This window comes from Quercus robur, chromosome 4, assembly GCF_932294415.1.
Source record: "Quercus robur chromosome 4, dhQueRobu3.1, whole genome shotgun sequence".
NCBI lineage: Eukaryota > Viridiplantae > Streptophyta > Magnoliopsida > Fagales > Fagaceae > Quercus > Quercus robur.
This window is the reverse complement of record NC_065537.1, coordinates 14,702,292-14,727,090: the sequence shown is the minus strand read 5'-3', so window position 1 is coordinate 14,727,090 and position 24,799 is coordinate 14,702,292. Positions and strand designations below refer to the sequence as shown.

The 24,799-nt window shown below is 31.4% G+C and overlaps 1 protein-coding gene across 24 annotated transcripts; it reads right to left on the bottom strand.

Moving 5' to 3' along the window:
- Positions 1–614: 614 nt before the first annotated feature.
- On the bottom strand, positions 615–13,663 carry LOC126720657 (uncharacterized). 24 transcript variants are annotated; one of them, XR_007653583.1, is made up of 8 exons: positions 12,938–13,663; positions 12,670–12,825; positions 11,054–12,302; positions 10,728–10,943; positions 4,360–6,009; positions 2,904–4,105; positions 2,571–2,794; positions 615–1,049 (listed from the first exon to the last, which is right to left on the bottom strand). XR_007653583.1 is itself a non-coding variant. In XM_050423395.1 (6 exons), the coding sequence occupies exons 3-6, from the start codon at positions 11,861–11,863 to the stop codon at positions 810–812; spliced, it is 648 nt and encodes a 215-aa protein (XP_050279352.1). In that variant the 5' UTR covers positions 11,864–12,302; positions 12,670–12,825; positions 12,938–13,663; the 3' UTR covers positions 615–809. The 24 variants fall into 24 exon arrangements, 3 of the variants coding, with proteins under 3 accessions (XP_050279352.1, XP_050279351.1, XP_050279350.1); XR_007653585.1 differs by having other exon boundaries at positions 2,904–3,043; XR_007653586.1 differs by lacking the exon at positions 2,904–4,105 and having other exon boundaries at positions 4,360–4,445; positions 4,966–6,009.
- Positions 13,664–24,799: the final 11,136 nt, after the last annotated feature.

Below are 24,799 nucleotides of genomic sequence, written 5' to 3'. Positions count from 1 at the left end.
AATTACCATTTTACTAAACATGTTCTTGAAACTTTACCATCATGTTCATGGATACCAATATTTTTGTTCAAATTTAACATATGAATTTTTATGTCATAAGCTAAATAGTTTTAAAAACCGGTACGGTTAAAGAATCGGAATAAAGAGTGGTTCTCGATTTTATAGTCGGACCGATGGTTGAATTGATAATGCCATAAATAAATAATAAATAATTATAAAATTATAAAAATAAATAAATAACTTATAACTAGTCATTTTAACTTTAAAAAAAAATTAAATAATAGTAAAACATTAAACATTAACTTTCCAACTTTTAGACACCACTTAACAAAATTCAACCAAAAAAAAAAATGTTATTCCTTTGTAAATTGTCAAACGATGTATTTCATATATAAGTAGACACCATTTAAAGTTTTGCCTTTCTCATCCAAACTCACTGTTTTGGCTCAACAAAAGGATAAAATTTGACCACACCAAACTACTGTAGATAAAGCTCTTCACGCTTTTTTATATAAAGTTAGTAAAGAAGACTCTAATTTGACTAGAAAATATTAAAAACAACTAAAATTAAGGAAATATCAATCATAATCTAAAAGTTCAAAAATTGCAGGACAATATCAAAATCAAACAATAAATTAAACTATATTGTTTGTCTTACATCACAACTTAAAAGTAATCCTCAAGTGATCAGGCCAGGCACTCTAGGCATAGACATAGATGATGTTTACAAATGATAGAAGTGGACATCATATCAGTCTCCATTCTCTCAATCATTCAACTTAAAATTCCTACAATCTCTAAAAGGATACTTACAATTTTTTGTTTAAGCAAACAGCTCTAGGAATGAATTGGAAGCTCTCCAAGAAATTTGCGTTCTCATAAAAGTACTTCTCTAGAAATTCTTCATCTGCCTTTAGAGTCTCTACATTTGTGAATGCTCTAAAGTTCTCTATCATGACGCTCTTTAAGCAATGCCTCCAACTAGGAACTGGTAGGAATTTGCAACAACTAGAATTCTCCCCTCCAAGAATGGGCTTTTCATAGGAGAACTGAAATCAAGCAAAGAATTAGCAACACTGTTAAACCAAGCAAAAGAAAAAGATGACATGGACATCATCTCAATCTCCATTTGTCCAATCAAGAAAATTATAAGAAATCACAAAAGTTTAAATACTCTAAGGCACAAAACTGGAAAAAAAAAAAAAAAAAAAAAAAAAAAAAAAAAAAAAAAAAAAAAAAAAGGATAGAAGTGCCATTCTTCTATTGAGAAGAATATTTCATATATGCCCCCCCACTAGGATATGTATACGACACATACAACCTTACAAGAAAAGTAAAGAGTATAATAGAAGTATAATTATCACGATCTTCTTTCAATTCAATATAACTTGGTAACCTTTTGATAGGCCAACTAAATTTTCTTTCTTTAGATAATTAGAGGCCAATGAATTCTTACTTGATGATATAACCAATGCTCTGATTATTAAAGAACTGCACACAAAATTTATAACAAAAAAGGAAATAAGGAAAAAGGTTGAGCAGGCCATGGCAATAGAAGGGGGCCATATGCTGATTGCTGTTGTGATTGGCTGGTTGATGCTGTTTTCTAGGCCAAACTAACAGTAGTAGTATCTGATTCTAAATTACCAAGAGCAATGGTAAAAGTTGGACGCAGCATATCAGATTATATTAAATTGTCCAAATTCCAAAGGTCCCAACTAAGACCACCTTCTATATGTCTTTTTTCCATACCTAAATGAATCACCCTTAAAAAAGATATAAAATAGAGCTAATTAATCTCATCAAAGTGTGCTTAATTATGGTTTTTGTCCTGAATCAATACACAAAGATGAACCAATTTGTTGTTACAGATTGCACTTGTGTCTTGTTAAATTAGCTTTCAGAATATATATGGTCATGGACTAGTGGTAAAATCCTTTGTGCAGGAACTGTGAGTTCATATTCTTTCTTGAACTATTGAGAAAATCATATATGGCTGTGACTAAAGAGTGACTCAAAGTTGAAGATTTAAGAGCAATTCGATACCATGTTACTTGATAGAAAACCAGTCAAGTCTTGAGAACTTTTTCGTATGTTCTAGTGCATTTATATTTTGATGGTGTCCTTTTTTCTTTTCTTTTTTCTTTTTTTGCTAATAAATTTCATTAATACTATTTTTTTGTGCCTTTTCACTTTTTTATTTTATTCTTCATATATATGCTGGTACATGAACTCTGTATCTACTGCTAATATTAAACCTAGTCTTTTGCATTCAATACAAAAAAAGTTTAAATGATTCTAATAAAATCTCATATGCAATACATGTAAATCATGGCTGATAACACACACACATACACACACGCACAAATAAAATAAAATAAAGTCTAATCTTTACCAATAGCTTAATAACAGCAAGAGGATCCACTACAAGAAAAGGAGTCTCTGGCATGAGTACATGAATGATTTTAAATTACTAACTTCTTTAAGAGTTCAAATTTATTTACCATCCATAGAAGTGAGAATATATGAAGCAAATTTATAATTTCTGAGGAAATTAATATCCGTAGTACCTTGAAAGATATGGTCTCGTAACACTTATCTTTGTCTATCCATTTCCCATATTTTATTAACAAAAGCTCTAGAAGAGGAGAAATCTAGAGCAAGCTATCCACAAGTTCAATGAATTCATGTGTAGTAAATGACTTCGATATCTCTACCTTCAACTGCTTGACTTTATATGATGGGGATGATACATTGATACTATGTCTCTCAATTCCTTTGGTATAACCATATCCTTTACAAAGAAAAATTCTGATTACAAATTTAAATACACATGAATAAATTATGAACAATGATATGAAAAGGAAACAAAATGAATCAACTGAAGCAAAGAACAAAAATACCTTGGCGAATTTAATATTTAGCAACTTCAATAATTTGGAATTACTCAAATTTGCAAGCAATTCAATCTTTTTAACATTCCAAGGAGCATTGGAGTGCAACATCTAGTAGGTAGCTTTTGACAAATAAGCCAAAGCAGTCACTGAAAAGGATATTGTATTACCACCAAGATATGCAAGTTTACATAACTTAGGAGTGTTAATCTCGACTTCAACCAGCTTGTTGCATTTCAATATGTGTAATGTCTTAAGAAGATGACTTGAAATCTTAATACTTTCCAACTTATCACACCAATATACGGACAAGTACTCAATGAGTGGAAGTTGAGAAATATGGTAATTGAAGCAGCTGTCTGTTATGTGCAGTTTTCCTAGCTTTAATAACTTCAGATTTTTGCAGGGCACCAGGTTGATCTTGGATGCTTCAAACTGTTGGATATGTACATGATAAATGTTTGATGTTTCTAATTCAACTGTCTCAACACCTTTATTGTTTTTCAACTCAATTGCCTTGTCTTTAGGAAGACCAGAGAACTGTACACTTTTCAACCCACAACAGTCTTCAATTCCTATGTCTTCTATCACAGGACACCCAGCAACTAGATTTTGGATAATTTGATCATTTGTACCCACTTTATATAAAGACAAAATTTTCAAAGAGGATAAGTTTATATCACCAAAGTATGACTCCAACCGACATGCCTTTAACCTCAACACAGTTATTGATTTTGCAAGTAGAACATTCTGAGGCAAGGGATAATACCTCTTCCACTTCCTTTCAAATTTTTGAAAGTCAAGATTAAGCTATTCAACATCACTCTTGACTACATATTCGATCCAATGGTCCACATGAGACACTGATTTCGGTGTACTCAAGTACACTGAAAGTGTAAAGTGTAAACTTCTTTAGTTCTTTATATTTAACCCTTGCCTACAGCGGCTTAGTAAATTTTGGTCCACAAAGTGATATAACTCCACCCTCTTTCTCTGGATTTCGCAAGTTTTCTTAGTGTCTCGACACCACAACTTTGACTCAAAGAAGGATTTATCAAATTCTAGAACTGGGATTGTAGACCAGACATAATTCCATCTCTTGGACAACGTACTAGATTGAAAAACTTGTTTAATGGGAAGGAAAGACAGAATGTGGTGTAGAAGAGGCTCAGGCAATTCAGATATTTTGTCCATAATGTGATACAACTTCCCTACACAAAGGACCCTTGACTTGCTTACAAATTTTTCCAATGAAAGAATTTAACAAACTCAATTGAAAATATGAGATTAAAACTTATCAACAGATTCCAATTAAAATAAATATGTATCGTGCATAAATATTTTTAACTACTGGTTTGATCAGAAATATCCCTTTTTTTCATAATTAAACTATACTCAAACATATTTAAAAAAATAAAATTAAAGAAAGCTGTAATTAGTGTAGAAATGAAGGAAAAGAGTATACCTTGGGATATTGGTGCAGTTAGAAATCAGGGCAATGAACTCTGGGGGTTTGTCTGGGACATCAAAAAGAAACTTCAAATACAAACACTGTTAAATAGAAAGAATAGATATCAATGTTGTTGTGAATTTATTTATTTATAAATAAATTCACGAGTAAACCATCAAAAACAAACCCCTCCAACCGAGTAAACCATCAAAAACTTCCAAACCCCTTCAATATACAATATAAAGGATTAATAGTACAAGATAGCCTCTTTGCCTCCATTAAGGACACAACCTCCTTCTTCTTCTTCTTCTTTTTTTTTTATTTTTATTTTTTATTTTTTTTTATAACCACTGATATAATATATTGTGATTGGTGTATTACAAAAAATTATATTTGTGGTGGACCCAAATAAATATGATGGTAAGCAAAGATCTTCCATCCACACAATCAAGTTATAAGCATCAATAACTCTCTCCACTATGGCATAAGGTAGCAATTTTTTTTTTTTTTTGAGTAAACAGTAATACTTATTAGAACATACACGAAAATGGTAATACTAGTATTTTAAATCGGGTTTATAATACATTATATAACTAGAGTACAACTACAAAAGGACTTAACCTTTGTAAATGGGTGAATCTACGCCAAGGCAAGGATAAAGCTACATGCTGCGTCTCAGATATAATATGGTCCAACTGTCCAAGTAGGTTAATCAGGCAGTCACGACTCCAAGATTATTTTTTAAGGGGGGTCATCAAAAAACATAAATTATATAAAATTTAAAACCAAAAAAAAACTTAAATATATCGACATCATAAAAAAATGAACAAAAAGAAAAAACCTAAATACATAAAGTTTGATTACAATCTCATATTTTATTATTTTATTTCGACTTATAAGAAATTGGCACCTCAATAATTGTGAAAATATTGTGAAATTTGTTGTGTCAGTATAAAAATATATATGCTAGCTCATATAAATATTTAAAAGGAAAAAAAAAAAAAAGCACAAACCAATGACTGGAAAAAAAAAAAAAAAAAAAAAAAAAAAAAAAAAAAAAAAAAAAAAAAAAAAAAAAACCTATAGCTACTGTAGCTACAATGTCAACTGACGCACATTCGCACTATTTATATACAGATTAGTAGATAGATAGTAGAAAAGGACTCTAATTTGTCTAGAAAGTATTAATAACATCTAAAATTAAGAAAATATCAACCATAATCTAAAACTTCAAAAGTTGCATGAAAATATCAAAATCAATAAACAATAAATTAAACAGTATATTTTGTCTTACATAACAACTTAAAACCTCAAGTCAGGCCAGGCACTCTAGGCATAGACAGAAATGATGTCTACAGATGATGCAACTGGACATTATCTCAGTCTCTCTGTCATTCAACTTAAAATACCTACATTCTCTTAAACGATACTTTAAAATTTTTGTCATTCAACTTTAGGATTGAATTGGAAGCTCTCCAGGATCTTTGCATTCTCATAAAAGTACTTCTCTAGAATTTCTTTATCTGCCCTCACAGTCTCTACATTTGCAGGTGCTCTACAATTCTCAATCGTGACACTCTTTAAGCAATGCCTCCAACATGGATCTGGAAGGAATTTGCAACAACTATAATTCTCCCCTCTAAGAATGGGCTTTTCATAGGAGAACTGAAATCAAGCAATGAGTTAGCAACACTGTTAAAACCAAGCAAAAGAAAAAGAAGACTGGACATCATCTCAATCTCCATTCTTCCAATCAAGAAAAAAAAAAGTCTCAAAATTTGACACAATATACTCTCAGGCGCAAATTTGAAAAAAAAAAACGTATTAGCAATGAAATTATGACAGTAGTGACTACCATTCTTCTAATAAGAAGAATATTACATAAATGCACTAGTATTGAAATAGCAAGAATGTAACTCAAGCATCTATTCCTTGGAATTATAGAAATAGTTCCCCTACTAGAAGATGTATATATACGACATGTATAACCTTACAAGAAAAGTAAAGAAAATAATAGAAGTATATTATCAAAATCTTCTTTTGATTCATATATAGCTTAGAACAACTTTAGTCAGGCCAATTAAATTTTCTTTCTTTAGATAATTAAAGGCCAATTAACTCTTAGTTGTTATAACCAATGCTCTAATAATTAAAAAACCGCACACAAAACATATTACAATAAAGGAAATAAGAAACTAAATATAATTATAATCCTGATTCAAGAGAAGAATTTTCTCCATAATTATTATTTTTAGACAAAAGAAAAAGGCACTTCCTTTTCCTAATTTATAGAAATGATTTGCTCAAGCTATGCATTCTAAGCTCTTTAAGTTGTCGATTTTACTTTCCTCACTAAAATGGAGCAGATTTCTACTCTTTGAGATTATCCTTCTTTCTCTCTGCACAAACATTCAGTGGCAGATCTAACTAGGGAAAAACCCAAAGAGCAATAAGCTAATCTTCCCTTCTGTATATGTACAAACCTTTAATGCGGGATCTAGCTAGCAAAAACCAGGTCAGGGACCTAATTTAGCTGGTTAGGAATCTAGCATAGCACTAAGAACAATAGGAGTTTACTTCTAAATGCTCCTTCCTCTTCACCAACAGATGAGAAGATATATATATATATATATATATAAGTGTGTGTGTGTGTGTGTGTGTGTGTGTGTGTTTGTGGTATTTTAAGAACTCTACACTTCATTTGTTTGGATGGAAAATTTTATGTGAAGATAGTTTTTCGTGTTTTCCTGTGTTTGGTAACATCCGAAAAAATAATTCAAAGGAAAACTATCTTCGGTCAACGGAAAACCCTATTAAAAATGAAAGCCCTATTAAAAATTACATTTTAGAGACTGCTTTCTATTAAAATTTTCCAGAAAACAACTCTATCTCACAGCATGCTAAATAAAGGAAGTTAAGAAGCAATATGGAAACTAATGAAAAAAACTCTATCTCTTTTTGAAGTCACTACCAGACATAGGAAAATGAAATAGTTTTCCAAACAGAGTGTAAGAGGAAAAAAAAGGTTAAACAGGCCATGACAATAATAGAGGGCCAAATGCTGACTGCTGTTGTGATTGGCTGGTTGATGTTATTATCTAGGACACACTAGCAGTAGTATCTGATTATCAGATTATATTGTAAATTGTACAAATTCCAAAGGTCCCATCTAAGACAACCTTTTATATGTCCTTTTTCCATACTTAAATAAGTCCTAGTACGTTTCAAAAAGATATTTAAAAAAAAAAAAAGAAGAGATAATTAGTCTCATCACAATGTGCTAAATTATGGTTTTTGTCCTAAATCAATACACAAAGATGAACCAATTTGTTGTCACAGATTGCACTTGTGTCTTGTTAAATTAGCTTTCAGAATATATGTGGTCATGAACTAACAGTAAATTCCTTTGTGCAGGAACTGTGAGTTTGTATACTTTCTTGAACTATTGAGAAAATCATATATGGTTGTGACTAAAGTGTGACTCAAAGTTGAAGGTTTAAGAGCAATTGGACACCATGTTAATTTATAGAAAACCTTTGAAGTCTTGAGAAGTTTTTGATATGTTCTAGTACATTTATAATTTGATGGTGGTTTTCTTCTTGTTTGTTAATAAATTTCATTTATACTATTTTTTTGTGCCTTTTAACTTTTTCATTTTATTCTTCATAATTTCATATATATCATGAACCTCTATAAATACTGTTAACATTAAACCTAGTCTTTTGCATTCAATACAAAAAAAGTTCAAATGATTCTAATAAGATTTCATATAAAATACATGTACATCATGGCTGATTACACACACACACAAATAAAATAAAATCTTTACCAAAAACTTAATAACAACAAGAGAGGATCCACTACAAGAAAAGGAGTCTCCCCTAGCATGAGTACATGAATGATTTTACATTAATAGCTTTTTTAAGAGTTAAAATTTAGGCGTAAATGCACTTTTAGTCCCTACATTTTGACGTTGTTCCATTTTAGTCCCTACATTTTATTTTTTCCACTTTTAGTTCCTAAAACCAATTTACGCTTTCCGTTTTAGTCCTTAAAGCCTTATTCCGTCACCTAACTAATGGAGAAACTGACGGATGAATAAAATTTTTTTTTTTTTCATGTTGGACAATAAAATAATAATTTTTTATTATTATTGACTAACTTTTCTTCAAAACGTTAAAACCCATGTCTAAATCGGCTGATCGATTCCTTGTACCACTTTTGCCGCCTTCTTTTTTTCCTTCTTTCTTCTTCTCCCCCTCTCTACAGCTTCAACAGAAAGGGTATTAAGAGACACGTATCACAAGTTGAGTGTTGGCTCTTTCCTTCGTGTTTTTGCTAGCCTTTGCAATCGAGGTATTGTCCATCTTGCCCGATGTCAAGCCTACAAGCACGAATCCCATGCTGGGCGCCTTGACTCAAACCATCATATACACTTGTCCCATGGTTTTTGCTTACTTAGTCATGCTCTCTGTCATGTCCTTCAACCTTGGAATCTTCATAGCCGCCCTGGCTTCCATTTCTAACAGGTACCCGAAATATACAAAAGCATAAACCAAATTATTCACCAACAAGCACATCCCAATATTTCCAATCCTCATATAATCCTATACCTGGAAAACAACACACACACAGTGAACAAAAAATAGGGAACTGTAGAGAAAACACAAAGAAAAGAGTGAACCTAGGCCGAATGGAGTGGGTGTCGTTCAATTTTGGTCGGATGAAGGAGCCATGTAGGTGATGAGGTGTGCTCTGTTTTGGGTTGTACGGAACAGGGGCTGAAATAGTTTCGGTTTGGGGGGTAAAAACATGAAGAGGTCGTGTGCATGTAGAAAACGTAAATTTATTTTCTCCTACTTACACTTTCTTTCATTCCAATTTTTTTTATGTGCATGGATGCATGATATATAGCCAGTACTGATGATGTCCCACCTTACAAAACACAGAGAAACCCACTTATAGGATATGATACCGATGTGAGTTATGGCCTCCACCATTTGGCTTATACAAATAATGGTGTACAAAGCTATTGATAATGAAGAAAAAAAAAATACTTATCTAAAAATACTTTTATTCTTTAAAAAAACAAAAGAAAAACATTCACAGCTAGACTTACCAAATGTCTTTTAATTTGTGTCAGTGACGTGAGGTGTCTTCTTGCCAAAGATTCTTCAGGGGTGCTCACACTAATCTCACTCTCATTTCCTTTTATTATTTCTAGTATTCTCCGCACCATCTCTATATATGGCTCTCACATTGGTCAGCTCCTCACTCACAAGTACTCTTTCTCATTCCTTTGTTACTCATATATTTCACCTCTTTCAATTCTCTCTCTTCAAGTTTTCTTTTACTTTCAGTTTTTGCAGCCCAAATGGCCACAGTTGAGGTATTCAACTATTATGTTTTCTACATGCACACGACCTCTTCATGTTTTTACCCCCAAAACCAAAACTATTTCAGCCCCTGTTCCATATAACCCAAAACAGAGCACACCTCATCACCTACATGGCTCCTTCATCCGATCAAAATTGAACAACACCCACTCCATTCGGCCTAGGTTCACTCTTTTCTTCGTGTTTTCCCTACAGTTCCCTATTTTTTGTTCATTGTGTGTGTGTTGTTTTCCAGATATAGGATTATATGAGGATTGGAAATATTGGGATGTGCTTGTTGGTGAATAATTTGGTTTATGCTTTTGTATATTTCGGGTACCTGTTAGAAATGGAAGCCAGGGCGGCTATGAAGATTCCAAGGTTGAAGGACATGATAGAGAGAATGACTAAGTAAAACCCATGCGACAAGTATATATGATGGTTTGAGTCAAGGCGCCCAGCATGGGATTCGTGCTTGTAGGCTTGATATCGGGCAAGATGGACAACACCTCGATTGCAAAGGCTAGCAAAAACACGAAGAAAAGAGCCAACACTCAACTTGTGATACGTGTCTCTTAATACCCTTTTTGCTGAAGCTGTAGAGAGGGGGAGAAGAAGAAAGAAGGAAAAAAAGAAGGCGGCAGAACTGGTACAAGGAACCGATCAGCCGATTCAGACATGGGTTTTAATGTTTTGAAGAAAAGTTAGTCGATAATAATAAAAAATTATTATTTTATTGTCCAACATGGAAAAAAAATTAATATTTTATTCATCCGTCAGTTTCTCCATTAGTTAGGTAACGGAATGGTGCTTCAAGGACTTAAACGAAGGGCGTTAATTGGTTTAGGGACTAAAAGTGGAAAAAATAAAATGTAGGGACTAAAATGGAAAAAAGTTAAAATATAGGGACTAAAATTGCATTTACGCCTAAAATTTATTTACCATCCCTAGAAGTGAGAATATATGAAGCAAATTTATAAATTCTAAGGAAATTAATATCCGTAATACCTTGAAAGATATGGTCTCGCGATACCAATTCTTGTCAATCCATTCCCCATGTGTTATTAACAAAAGCTCTAGACGAGGAGAAATCCAAAGCAAGCTATCCACAAGTTCAATGAATTCATGTGTAGTAAATGACTTCGATATCTCTACCTTCAACTGCTTGACTTTATATGATGGGGATGATACTATGTCTCTCAATTCCTTTGGTATAACCATATCCTTTACAAAGAAAAATTCTGATTACAACTTTAAAACACATGAATAAATTATGAACAATGATATGAAAAGAAAACAAAAAGAATCAACTAAAAGAAAGAAAGAAAAAATACCTTTGTGGAGCTAATATTTAGCAACTCCAATAATTTGGAATTACTCAAATTTGCAAGCAATTCAATCTTTTTAACATTCCAAGGAGCATCGGAGTGCAACATCTGGTAGGTAGCTTTTGATAAATAAGCCAAAGCAGTCACTGAAAAGGATATTGTATTACCACCAAGATATGAAAGTTTACATAACTTAGGAGTGTTAATCTCGACTTCAACCAGCTTGTCGCATTTCAATATGTGTAATGTCTTAAGACGATGACTTGAAATCTTAATACTTTCCAACTTATCACACCAATATATGGACAAGTACTCAATGAGCGGAAGTTGAGAAATATGGTAATTGAAGCAGCTGTCTGTTATGTGCAGTTTTCCTAGCATTAATAACTTAAGATTTTTACAGGGCACCAGGTTGATCTTGGATGCTTCAAACCGTTGGATATGTACATGATAAATATTTGATGCTTCTAATTCAACTGTCTCAACACCTTTATTGCTTTTCAACTCAATTGACTTGACTTTAGGTAGACCAGAGAACTGTATACATTTCAACCCACGACAGTATTCAATTCCTATGTCTTCTATCACAGGACACCCGGCAACTAGATTTTGGATAATTTGATCATTTGTACCCACTTTATAAAGACAAAATTTTCAAAGAGGATAAGTTTATATCACCAAAGTATGAATCCAACCTACATGCCTTTAACCTCAACACAGTTATTGATTTTGCAAGTAGAATATTCTGAGGCAAGGGATAATACCTCTTCCACTTCCATTTAAACGTTTGAAAGTCAAGATTAAGCTCTTCAACATCACTCTTGACTACATATTCAATCCACCGGTCCACACGAGACACTGATTTCGGTGTCCTCAAGTACACTGCAAATGTAAACTTCTTTATACTTAGCCCTTGCCTACGGCGGCTTAGTAAATTTTGCTCCACAAAGTGATATAACTCCACCCTCTTTCTCTGGATTTCGCAAGTTTCCTTGGTGTCTTGACACCACAACTTTGACTCGAAGAAGGATTTATCAAATTCTAGAACTGGGATTGTAGAACAGACATGATTCCATCTCTTGGACAATGTACTGGATTGAACAACTTGTTTAATAGGAAGGAAAGACAAAATGTATTGTAGAAGAGGCTCTGGCAATTCAGATATTTTGTCCACCACCACCACCTCCATCTTGTGCACTATAATGTTCAAAGCTTCCTTCTTGTCAAGACCTACCACAATGTGATACAAACTTCCCTACACAATTAAAGGACCCTTGACTTGCTTACAAGTTTTTCCAATGAAAGAATTTAATAAACATGTTTGAAAATAGGCGATTAATTTTATTTTATCTTCTCTAAACAGATTCCAATTAAATTAAATATGTATTATGCATAAATATTTTTAACTACTGATTCGATCAGAAACATCCTTTTTTTCTTTTCATAATTAAACTATACTCAAACATATTGAAAATAAATAAATAAATAAAAACTACCAATTCGATCAAAAATATCTTCTTTTTTTCATAATTAAACTATAGTCAAACATATTAAATAAGATAAAAAAAAGAAAGAAAGAAAGAAAGTTGTAATTAGTGTAGAATTGAAGGAAAAGAGTATACCTTAAGAGTTGGGATATTGGTGCAGTTAGAAATAGAGGCGATGAACTCTGGTGTTCTTGTCTGGGACAAATAAACACCGTTAAGAAGAGGCGATGAACTCTGATGTTGTCGTGAATTTATTTATTTATAGATGTGGACTCAGGCTCAGTTCGATTCCTACATGGATTAGGAAACGAGAATAACTTAGGTCCAGAGCCGGAAACGCCACGTCAGCCATCAAACTTAAATTTAATACATCTATTACACGCAATCAAAACCCACATAAAACCTCTATCTTTCTTGTTCTTTCTCTTCAAAGGATATTGAAACCTTTAAGCAAAGATATTGAAACCTGCAACAGCACAACACAGTAAAAAAGACCAATCACATGTATTTGACATTAAGGAATTTAAGATAGTATCTAAGATAAATTTCCCATAAGAAAACACCTATATATTAATTTCCCATCAGATTTAGAATGACACGAAAAAAACACAAACAAAAATCAATGAGCTTGTGATAAATCACTAACTTTTAAAATTTCAAAAGCAAACAAAAGGAACCCATACAAAGGGGAAATCCCAAATACCAAAACAACAATAAATTAGCAAACCACCCCACGCCTATTTTTATAATAACTTAAAAGTTTCTAGTAGACATTTTCACAAACATCTCTATGCACTCCAAAAATTAACATTAAAATTAAAATGAAAGCCAAACCCAAGCAATGAATTGTTGTAATATTGTCACTAGTGGTGGTGAAGCAGGTGAGAAGCACCGCCAACGATGGTGGAGTTGGTGCCATTATGCCATAGCTGGATTTGGGCTAGAGAGAACGAGAAATCAGAGAGAGAACCTTAAGATAGGAGAAGGCCACTACAACAAGCACCGCCGGTAGTGGTGGTGTGGGACTCGGTGGCATGGAGATTCAACCATGGGTGTCTCACAGAAAGGTACGGTGGAAGAGAGAATTTGAAATTTGGTGAAGTTGAAGAGAAAGAACAAGAAAGAGAGAGATTTTACGTGGGTTTTAATTGTGTGTAATAGGTGTATTTAATTTAAGTTTAATGGCTGACGTGGCATTTCCGAATTGGCTGGCGTAAATGGAGCCTTTTACGCCACGTTCTTAGGAAACACATCCACACGTGTGCAACTTCCTATGGGATTGGGAAGCTTCTCTGTATTGTTCCTGGGGCACGTGAAATATTAAAGTACAGTTTAAGTATATTGTTGACTGATTTTCAGAAAAAAAAAAAAAAAAAAAAAAAAAAAAAAACCTAAGTACATAAAGTTTGAAAATTACTTTTTGCCGTGTTTTATATTTTGAAATTATTATATAATATTTACTGATTTTCCGTTTGATTTATTTATTTCAAATTTGTTAAGATCTATACAGACTTTTGTTTTGAAATATCTCATAGTTTTAGGATTAAATAATTTTAGTTTTTAAATCTAAGTATGCGTTTGAGTTAAAATGAAAAATAAAAATTATTTTATTATTCAGTTTATTTTTATTACTATTTATGAGTCTTATTGTATTTTTTTTGCACAATTTATGAATTTCATTATACTATTTCAACTAACTTTTACTTCTATCTATGGTACTTTCAGTAATAATTTTTCAGTTTTAGTAAAATAAGCTGTATTTAAACACACCCTAATTCTAATAAATGGATCAGTCTGGTAGCTGTTGCCGAAATGAAAAGATTTTTTTTTTTTTAATTTTTTAATTTTCTGTTTTTGACTGAAAAGATCTTTCTTAATTGACTTGAAGTTAAGCCTTGGTAGCAGCATTTTATTTTATTTTTGATTTTATTTTTACTTTTAGTAAAAAGAAACCGTGGCACTTTGGGAAAACCACAGCCTCTCTTCAAGTTCTTTCTATTTTCCTTCTCTCTCTCTCTCTCTCTGCTCTCACTACCTTCTGTTTGGTTGCCTTATGGTGTGTTTGGATAGAACTTATTTTGCTGAAACTGAAAACTGAAAATTGAAAACACTGTAGCAAAATAATTTTTAAATATGTAAATAGTATTGTGGGACCCATTTTTAATGAAAAAATTGATAAAAAATGAAATTTGTGGATCCGTGAACAGTGCATATATGCACTGTTCACGGCAGAAAGTCCACTTTTGCGGTTACTGTTCATTGAACAGTAACCGCAATACTCAAAACGCGTGAAAAAAAAAAAAAAAAAAAAAAAAGGAAAACGCAACAAACGCAGGAAAACGTGGATCCAAACATACACTTAATATCTTGGATATCATGCAAGGTAGTGTATCTTCTATTGGAATGAATTTATACTTTATATTATTTTCCCTTTCTTGAAAATAAAAAATTAGAACTTTGATGAAATAATTACTAATTAGATATCAACTTTTTTCTCTCTCTCTTAAAAGAAAGGAGGACTTAAATTTTGGAGAAAAAAAAAGAAAAAAAAAAAAAGGAAACTCTTCAATTTTTTTTGGGGTGGGGGGGGGTGTTGTGCGGAAGTAGCTTTGTCAGTGTTTCCTATGTTTTGGACTCCAACGAAGTCTTTAGGATTTCATAAAAAGGCTAGTTAATGATTTTATTTTGATCTAATTTCAAGGGTTAACTTTAAAATAAAAATAACAATCGAAAAATTTGTCTATCTATCACTTTCATATGAACTAATAACTATTTTTCCACCACTCACAATCAGTCACATAGGAGAGTTGTGAAAAAGTGTTAAGAAAAAATTGTGGTACTAAAATTTTTGAAGTACCAAACCACAAAGAATGAATTTTTTTTTTTTGGTAAAAATAATTTGCTTCTCTCAATAAGTTAATATCATAAATCTCAAATGATTAGTCACACTAATTCTTTATTTTATTATTGACAAAATTTAATTAGAAAATTGAAAATAACTTTGGATTTTAATTATTTTGAAAGGGATAAAACACTAAATCTTTGCTCGGCTTAGTCAAATTTACTACGTACATGCCTTGTTGATTTAGATATGAGATACCAATGTCCTTATGCATATTCTGAAATATGTTAGAGGTAAGGTAGCAGTTGTAAAATAATGAATAATAACTAATGACATTAGGGCATTTTAAACATTTTGAGTAAATATCGTATTCTATTGGAAGTTGGAACACGTTTATTCCATTTCTTCTGTAACTTATTTAAAATATAAACCCCTCAATTCTGTGTGTTCTATTGGAAGTTGGAACGTGTTTATTTTGTTTCTTTTATATATATTAAAAGAACCTCTCAATTTTGTGTGTTCTATACTTCTATTGTAAGTGAGACCATGTTTATTTTGTTTCTTATAAAAAAAAAAAATTATTTGAAAAAACTCACAATTTGCAAGATCAATTTTTGGAGTTTGATTAAATATATGTGAATTCAAATTTCTATAGTGCGGCCTAGTACCACACACAACATACACACTTTATTACAACTGTTTTATTTGACAGACTTTAATTGACTATCTATTACTATTATATGAATCCATTATTTTTTCCCTTACACTCATAAGTCATAATCTACGAGAATGCAAAGTAATTATATTTGTTCTCTGTAAAAGCCAATCATATTGAAAATCATTAGACACTTTTTAATTTGAAGGTAATATACATGTGTTGGTCATCCATTAAAAAGAAAAAGAAAAATACACGTGTTGGTCACTACATACCTAGAATGAAAAATTCCCACATTTATGGGAAAATTATTAAACATTACGGTGATAATAAGTTACTTCAAAGCTTTTCTGGGGCAATCTAAAAAATACATTAATTTTCAAACTCATGCTGGTTAGAAACATGCATGGTGATTGAGTTTAATACAAACCACCTCTTTTTTTTTTTAATTGGCATCCAACATGGAATTAAGCTGATTCTTCATGATAACCGTAAAAGAGATCAACTTCTAAACATGATAACCCTTTTGAAGAAAGGAACTTTCATATACCAAAAGAAACAGAATTCACCAAAAAATTATTAAAAAATACATCATCCTCGAATTATGATGAATAGAAAGTTGTCCTTTAGAAAAATAAAAAATAAAAAAAAATAGAAGACTGCTTTAGCACAAGCAACATGAGAAGGCTAGTTCTAAAATAAAATACTACTTGACACAAAATATAAAACATGTTATTTTTCTTTTTGGCAATCAATCTAAAATGGACTTGAAGTCTCTTGCTAATGGAAAAATATTTAATGCGCCGGACTGAGACCCATGCCAGGCGTAAAAGCTGCTTTCTCCTTGACAATGCAATGCAATAAATAAATTTTGGAAAAGAAATGGATCTTTAACTCTTTTATTCATATTAAAAATGTCAAAACATGTTTTTTCACTAAATGAAATGTGGAGCTTATAATAAGTGTAAGTGGAATATGTGAGGATAAGGGATTCAAACCTAAATTCTACATATTGGGAGAATTAGCTAATACTACTAAACTACAGAACTTTTGTCATCATATAGTCAAAGTTGATGAGACGTGTCACGTAGTATTACCTACATGAACATGTTAGGATGATGCAAGGATCAAGTTCGAACTATTTATATATCCCAAAAAAAAGGAAATATTTAAATGTTTGAGATTTGATTGTGATTTTTTTTTTTTTTTTTTTTTGGTGTGATGTACAAGTGAGTTTTTTTGAATTCTTTGAATATGTTATAATCTGTAAATTTGGACTAAAATAGGTGATTCTTTATAACTAATCTATATAAAATTAAAATATACATCTACAAGGTACATAGTGCAACAAAGCTAGTGATATTGGTCTCATTCTAAACACACTTATTTCATGTTTATCTCTCTCCCTCTCTCTTTCTCAATGGATTTTTTTTTTTTTAATTTTTAATATCAAATGATTAATAGGCTTAAAAAAAATCTCAGTGAGAGGACATGTAACTATTTAGCCATATGCAATTAAAATAATTCAAATTTCTAATCAAGTGCTTTTCTTTGGGGGGGGGGGGGGGGGTGAATTGCTAAACTGGTACTTCAACAAAGAAAAAAAATTGACATATAAAAAATTTATACTTTAATTGCCAACCCGAGATGTAAAGAATTTAGTTTCAATTTTTTCAATCATAGAACCTATGTTATTGAGCTCATAAAGCTCATGAAAATCAAAATCTCTAAGCAGCTACTCCAAGTTGATGCTCAAGGTCTATAATGCATTTCATTGTTACCATATTTCCATCCATTGGAAAGCCTGATTCAAACACTTTGTCCCTTACGAACCAGTTTCTCTATCAAACTTTAATTTCTCTTTCCTTTTCTTTAATGAACATGTAAGAACTAAGAGCCCAAATATGAGACACCTCAAGCCAACTAAGAACCAGTTCCAACCACCAGCAATAGTGGTCAATAATGGGTCCTTTCCATAACCAAATGAAGCACAAGAAAATGAAATCCCAGCCCCCAAGAGCTCCCCTTAAGGTTATTTAAAGCATTATTGCTCAATCAATATTATCAGCTATTGATATCAAAGACGATCATAAATGTCACAACTAGCTTCTCATAATTCTCAATCTGGACTGGACTCTCTTGTAACAACAGCTTTTTACCATTTTTTTTTTTTTTTCCTTAACTTTTTGCTTCTTTTTGCTCTTTTTTATAATTTTTTAGCAATTTTTTTTATCCTTTTTAGCAATCTTTTTAATAACTTTTTGTTCTTTTTATTAAAACAATCCATTAAGGGAAATCTTAACAAGCACCACACGGTGATTGTTAACATTTCCCATAAGACATAGATAGGTTACGGATTGAGTTTTAAATTTGGACAACCTTAAATGCAAGTCTTATTTGTGAGTACACTTCTCAGGGTTCAGAATCAGCAACTCAGGATTCAGTGGCTCACGTGCATGCAGCTCAGGCTTTTGTTATATACTCTTGTTTTATCATTTCAAATATGCTGAAATGATAAATTTTCAGAAAGTTTCTTGGATTAATTTTTAATAATTCTTTTTGATTTGCTAATGTATGCTTTATTGGAATGGATTTATTTTTTATTTTATTTTCTCTTTTTTAAAAATTAGAATTGACGTAATTGGATATCATTTTTTTTTTTCTCTTAAAAGAAAGGAGGACATAAATTTTGGGGAGGTAGCCTTGTCCCTGTTACCTATGTTTTGGACTCCAACGAAATCTTCAGGATTTCCTAAAAGGCTAGTTAATGATTTTATTTTGATCTAATTTTTAAGGGTTAAATTTAAATATAACCAATAGAAACTTTGTGGGAATAATTTGTGATAGCAACAAATTCAAAAACAACTCTAAAGATTTCATTTATACCTAATATTTTGGAGGGCAAACATAGCAATTAGGACTAGTGGTGATAGGATTAAGAGTAATTTTTGGACCATAGCTTTTACCATACATTTTGTCACAACTATCCTATGCGATAAATTGTGATTGACAGTCTGTCACTTTCACATGAACTCACTACTTTTTTTTCTTTTTCTTTTTTCCCACCACTCATGACTAGACACATAGGAAAGTTGTGACAAGATGTTTGGAAAAAGTTATGGTACTAGAATTTTTATAGGATCAAACCACAAAGAATAAATTGTAATTTTTCTTAAAAATAATCTGCATGTCTTAATAAGTAAATATTGTAAATTTCAAATGATCTGACTTATTCTTTAAGTATTTTATAACTTATCAAATTTAATTAGAAAACTGAAAAGAACTTAGGATTTTAATTATTTTGAAAGGGATAAAACATAAAATCTCTGTGCAGTTAGATTTACTACATACATGCCTTGTTGATTTAGACATGAGATATCCATGCCCTTGTACATATTCTAAAATATTGACTAAAAAGGACAAATACATACATACATATATATATATATATATGTGTGTGTGTGTGTCCTGTGTCATAGGTATAGTAGTAGTTGTAAAATAATCAATAATAACTAATGATATTGGGGCATTTTAGATGTACTAAATAAATGTCGCATGCTTTATTGGAAGTTGGAACATATTTATCTCGTTTCTTATATAATATATATATATATATATATATATTTTTAAACCCCTCAATTCACAAGATCAATTTTTGGAGTTTGATTAAATATGTGAATTCAATGATTAAATATATGTGAATTCAAATTAAAAAAATGCTAGTAACACAAACATACACACTTTACCACAATTGTTTTAAATGACAGATTATAATTGGTTGCCTATTACTATTACATGGACCCATTATTCATTTTTTACCGCTCACAATTCACCATGTAGGACAGTTGTTGCAAAGTGTGTGTATTTATCCACATAGCAGGACAGTTGTTGCAATCTGGCACTCTAACTTTGAATCTAGCCTTTGAGTAGAGTGCCACATAGCCACGTAAGACAATTGTTGCAAAGTGACACTTAAGTATTGGTTATCTAATTTTGAATTATCCACATGTTTGATTATGAGCAGTGAAAAAAAAAGTTGTGAGTTCATATAAAAGTGACAGAAAATCAATTGTAGTTTACCATGTAAAATTGTAGCAAAAGCTATGAATTACTTTTTTGTCATAAAACTACTCATTTCTACCCCCACCTATCCATTAATTTACCAAAACTTTATATATACTAGTAAGTTGCATGTGCGATATACGGATAATGTTGTGATGTTTTATATAAAATGGTTTTGGATAATGTTGTACATATATTAGAGCATCCACATCGATAGAGCTAAAAGTTTTAGCATTTAACAATTCAAAAACTATTTTATCTATTTTAATACACAATTTCACAACAAACCCTACATCAATAGTCTTATTTTTACCATCAACCAATCACTATTCATTTTTTTTTTTATTAATTTCTTTCTCACTTCATCTCTCTGCCACCAAACCCAAAAGTGATAAAGTAATATACATACATATATATACCAACTTGCTACAGGGAGCTACTAGTCTTGGTAGTTTACTCATTACTGTAGTAAGAAGGCAAAATGTTTTAATTTGCCTTTGACTCCACTAATGTTGGCACTTGAATTGGAGTTTGAGGTAGCTAAAAAGCTATTTTACTGCCACCAATAGTGATGCTCTAAAGAAAAAGTAAACTAATTTAATAATTAGAGTAAATAAACATATACATTTTGAGATATTAAAAATTAAATTAGTAGCAAGTAGCAACGTATCACAAAGATCAACCTACTCAAACTATGTAATGAGTCAATGACAAAGTTTTCTTTATCACAACAATGAGTTAAAAATTAAAAATAGAGAGACAAACTGCATAGAAAAGAAAGGGCAACAATGTGACAACAAATATTAATTTTTCTCCACTATTCCTTCATAAGCATATTTTGATTTAGAATTATTATTTTTTGCTTTTGATTTTAATACTAAAACGGTGATTATGCTAAAAGCCATGAAGAAGAGAGAAATGTGTAGTGTAAGTTCAGGCAATTAACGAGAGATTAATGAGATAATAGTAAAAATAAATTAATGTGATATTTTGGATAACAGTAAAAAAAAAAAATTAACAAAAAGAGGTAAAAAAAAAAGGCTAAATTCAAAATTAGAGTGTCACATAGTAGGACCTCATGCATTCCCGCATGAGGTCTCTTCTTTTATATATATATATTGATTGTAGTAGAGGGTGTTAAACAATTCATCAACTACTCATTTCTGCTTAGCCAAAAAACACAACAAAACAAAGCCTTCCACTTCCTAAAGCAATGGAACATCCCACCTCCAAGCTTTTTTCCTTGAAAATTTGGGTTGTTATGTTTAGGGTGAAAAAGTTCCAACCTCGAGGTGGTGCAGACAGTCGCACCTTTGAGTACAAGTTTAAGGTATACATACATACATACATATATATATATATATATATATATATCCTCACTGATAGTGTTGCATGAGTTGCATCTTATCTAGATGGAAAACAAAAAAATCAAATAACAAAAGAGTTAGGTGGGTGAGATTTCGTCTAACACAACTTTTGTTATTTGATTTTTTGTTTTCCATCTAATAAGATGCAACTCATGTAACACTATCAATGAGGATACCATTGCGGTGTCTTTGGGCCAAAAAAAAGTTTGTAAGGTGAGTCTCTTTTGTGTGAACATATTGTAGAGATTCTTGGTACAACAGGACTGACTAGTTGGCTATGGTTTTCAAACAGTATAATGTACAAAGCTTCAGCACATAGCCTCAACTTTTCTGTCCACTAAACCATGTCCTACTCATGATGAAAAGATTTAGGGTTCTAGCAAACTCCTCCAAATCACTCGCTGTTAAAACAAAATTCCTATTTATCAATGCATTACATAAAAGTACTTTCCGTTGATTGGGCAAAAGCTAAGCCAATGCACCACCAACATTTGAAATGTTTTTCTTTATTTGCTCTAGTGTAGTATGATTTTCATCCATCTCCTGACCATTGAGACTAGGCTATTGTATTCTTTACATTCCAATACAAGTACTCATGTTTGATGTTTCCAACCTATTTTTAATATTTGTTTTCTATATATATGTAATGCAAAAATCGGACTTGTCGTGCTCATGTAACATTACATTGGAACCTGGACATGGAAGGGTAGTTTCTGATGATGATAATAGGAAGTTTGTACCATTGATACGCTTTCGTTGCATGGGTTTTGACCTCTAAGAATTTGAGTTTGGGGATGAATGGTTTGTAAGCCTGTAACATTGGTAGTGGTCAAATTAAAATTCTTCTTTTTTTTTTAGTTTCGTAGTAACAACTGTTTTAACCATTTAATTTTTATTTTTATTAAATTTTAATTTTTTTTATGCAGGAAAATCATGAAGATGAATTGAACTTCAAGGAGAATCGTTGGTGTTTTGAGGATAGGTCAATTCTAATGAAGCACAGTTGTGGGAGGAATGAATCTTTCCCCAATCAGGTATTGTTAGCTTTGGGAATGGGTCGAGGAGCCGATGCCACTCTCATGAATTTGTTCAATCCCACATCGGGGAGAGACGCCTCCCACCTTTGCCTTATAAGCACTTGGCCTCAGAAAGGGTGTACCATAGTGTGTATGATCTTCCCAAAGCGAACAATACTTAATTGGGAAAAGATTCATTCCTCCCACAATAGTGAAGATAGAGCATCCGTTTAAGTTATGCATGCCATTGTTGGTTTGCAGCTAATATGTCTGTGATGTGATGTCTTCTTCTTCTTCTTCTTCTTCTTCTTTTTTTTTTTTTTTTTTTTTTTAATTTTTAAAATTTGGATCTTTAGTTTAATGTTTCTTAAACTTAAAAATATAATGTTTGTCATGTACACTTCCAACCACTTGCACATGGTATTGTCTTAGTAATAAGGAGAAAGTCTGTTGTCCACTCCAGTATATTAACTTGGTGGAAGTAGACTACAATACCATATTATAATAAGGTTACTTTAAAACATAAATTATTAGTAAAACTAAAGTAGGAAAAGGAAATTATTAGTAGATGCTAAAATAGGAAAAAAAGAATAAAGACCAATTTCTACTAAAAAAATTCTAAGACTACAATTTTTGGCACAACTATCCACGTGTTTGAATATGAATAGTGAAAAAAAATGGGGTCCATATGAAAGGGATAGGCAGCCAATCACAGTTTTAGTATGTCATGTAAAGTTGTGACAAGAGTTGTGAACTAATTTTTAGTCTTAAAATTACTCATTTCTATTCCACCTACCTATTTAATTTATCGAAGCTTTATATACTTATATTGTAGCATAGGGTGTTAAATAGTTCATCAACTACTCATTTCCACTTAGCAAAAACACACACACACACAAAACAAAACAAAACCTTTCACTTCCTGAAGCAATGGAACATCCCACCTCCAAGCTATTTTTCTTGAAAATTTGAGTTGCTATGTTTGGGGTGACTAAGTTCAAGCCTCGTGGTGGTGCAAACAATCACTCCTTTGAGTACAAATTTAAGGTAAACATATATTCTCTTTTGTTTGTATGTGTACAATTGAGGTGCAAATTATTATATATGTGTGTGTGTATATATATATATATATATATGTATATATACACATATATACATAGATATGTATGTATGTATGTATGGTGTGTGAAATTTTTTGTAGTACAAACCTATTATCTCAAATTTTATTGTAACACTTCACATAAACTATTGCAACAATTTTGATATTATTGCAATGATTTTTTTCATTGTAATAACCATTTTTGTTGTAGTAGCTATTGATATCAAAGACCATCATAAATGTCATAGCTATCTTCTCATAATTCTCAATCCGGACTGGACACTCTTGTTGACGTAGTAAGACATAAATCTCAATAAAAAGTCATTTTCCATGACCAAATGAAGCACAAGAAAAGGATATCAAAGACCATCATAAATGTCACATATCAAACCACAAAGAATTACTTGTAATTTTTCTTAAAAATAATTTACATGTCTTAATAAGTTAATATTGCAAATTTCAAATGATCTGACTAATTCTTTAAGAATATTATTATTGATCAAGTTTAATTAGAAAACTGAAAAGAACTTAGGATTTCAATTATTATGAAAGGGATAATTAGTCAGATTTACTACATACATGCCTTGTTGATTTAGACATGAGATATCCATGTCCTTGTACATAGGTACGGTAGTAGTTGTAAAATAATCAATAATCAATAATAACTAATGATATTAGGGCATTTTAGATGTACTAAATAAATATCGCATGTTTTTCTACCACTCAAAATCTGCCACGTAAGACCATTGTTGCAAAATGTGTGTATTTATGTAGAGTACTAATATTATTGTTCAAAATTTTCTTTTGCTGATATGATTTCCACTTGTCATAGTCCTATACACTTCTAATCACTTGCAAATGGTACTGCCTTAGTAATTAGTAGAAAGTCACTCGTCCACTCTAGTATATTAACTTGGTAGAAGTAGACTACTATACCATATTTTATAATAAGGTTGCTTTAAAATATAAATTATTAGTAAATACTAAAACTGGAAAAGGAATAAGAATTAATTTCTACTAAAAAAACATTCTAGGTCCATAATTTTTTTCACAATTATCTGCATGTTTGATTATGAATAGTGAAAAAAAAAAGTTATGGATCTATATAAAAGTGACAAACAATCAATTATGATTTGCCATGTAAAATTGTAACAAAAGATGTGAATTAATTTATGGTCATAGAACTACTCATTTCTACCCAATGGAACATCCCACCTCCAAGCT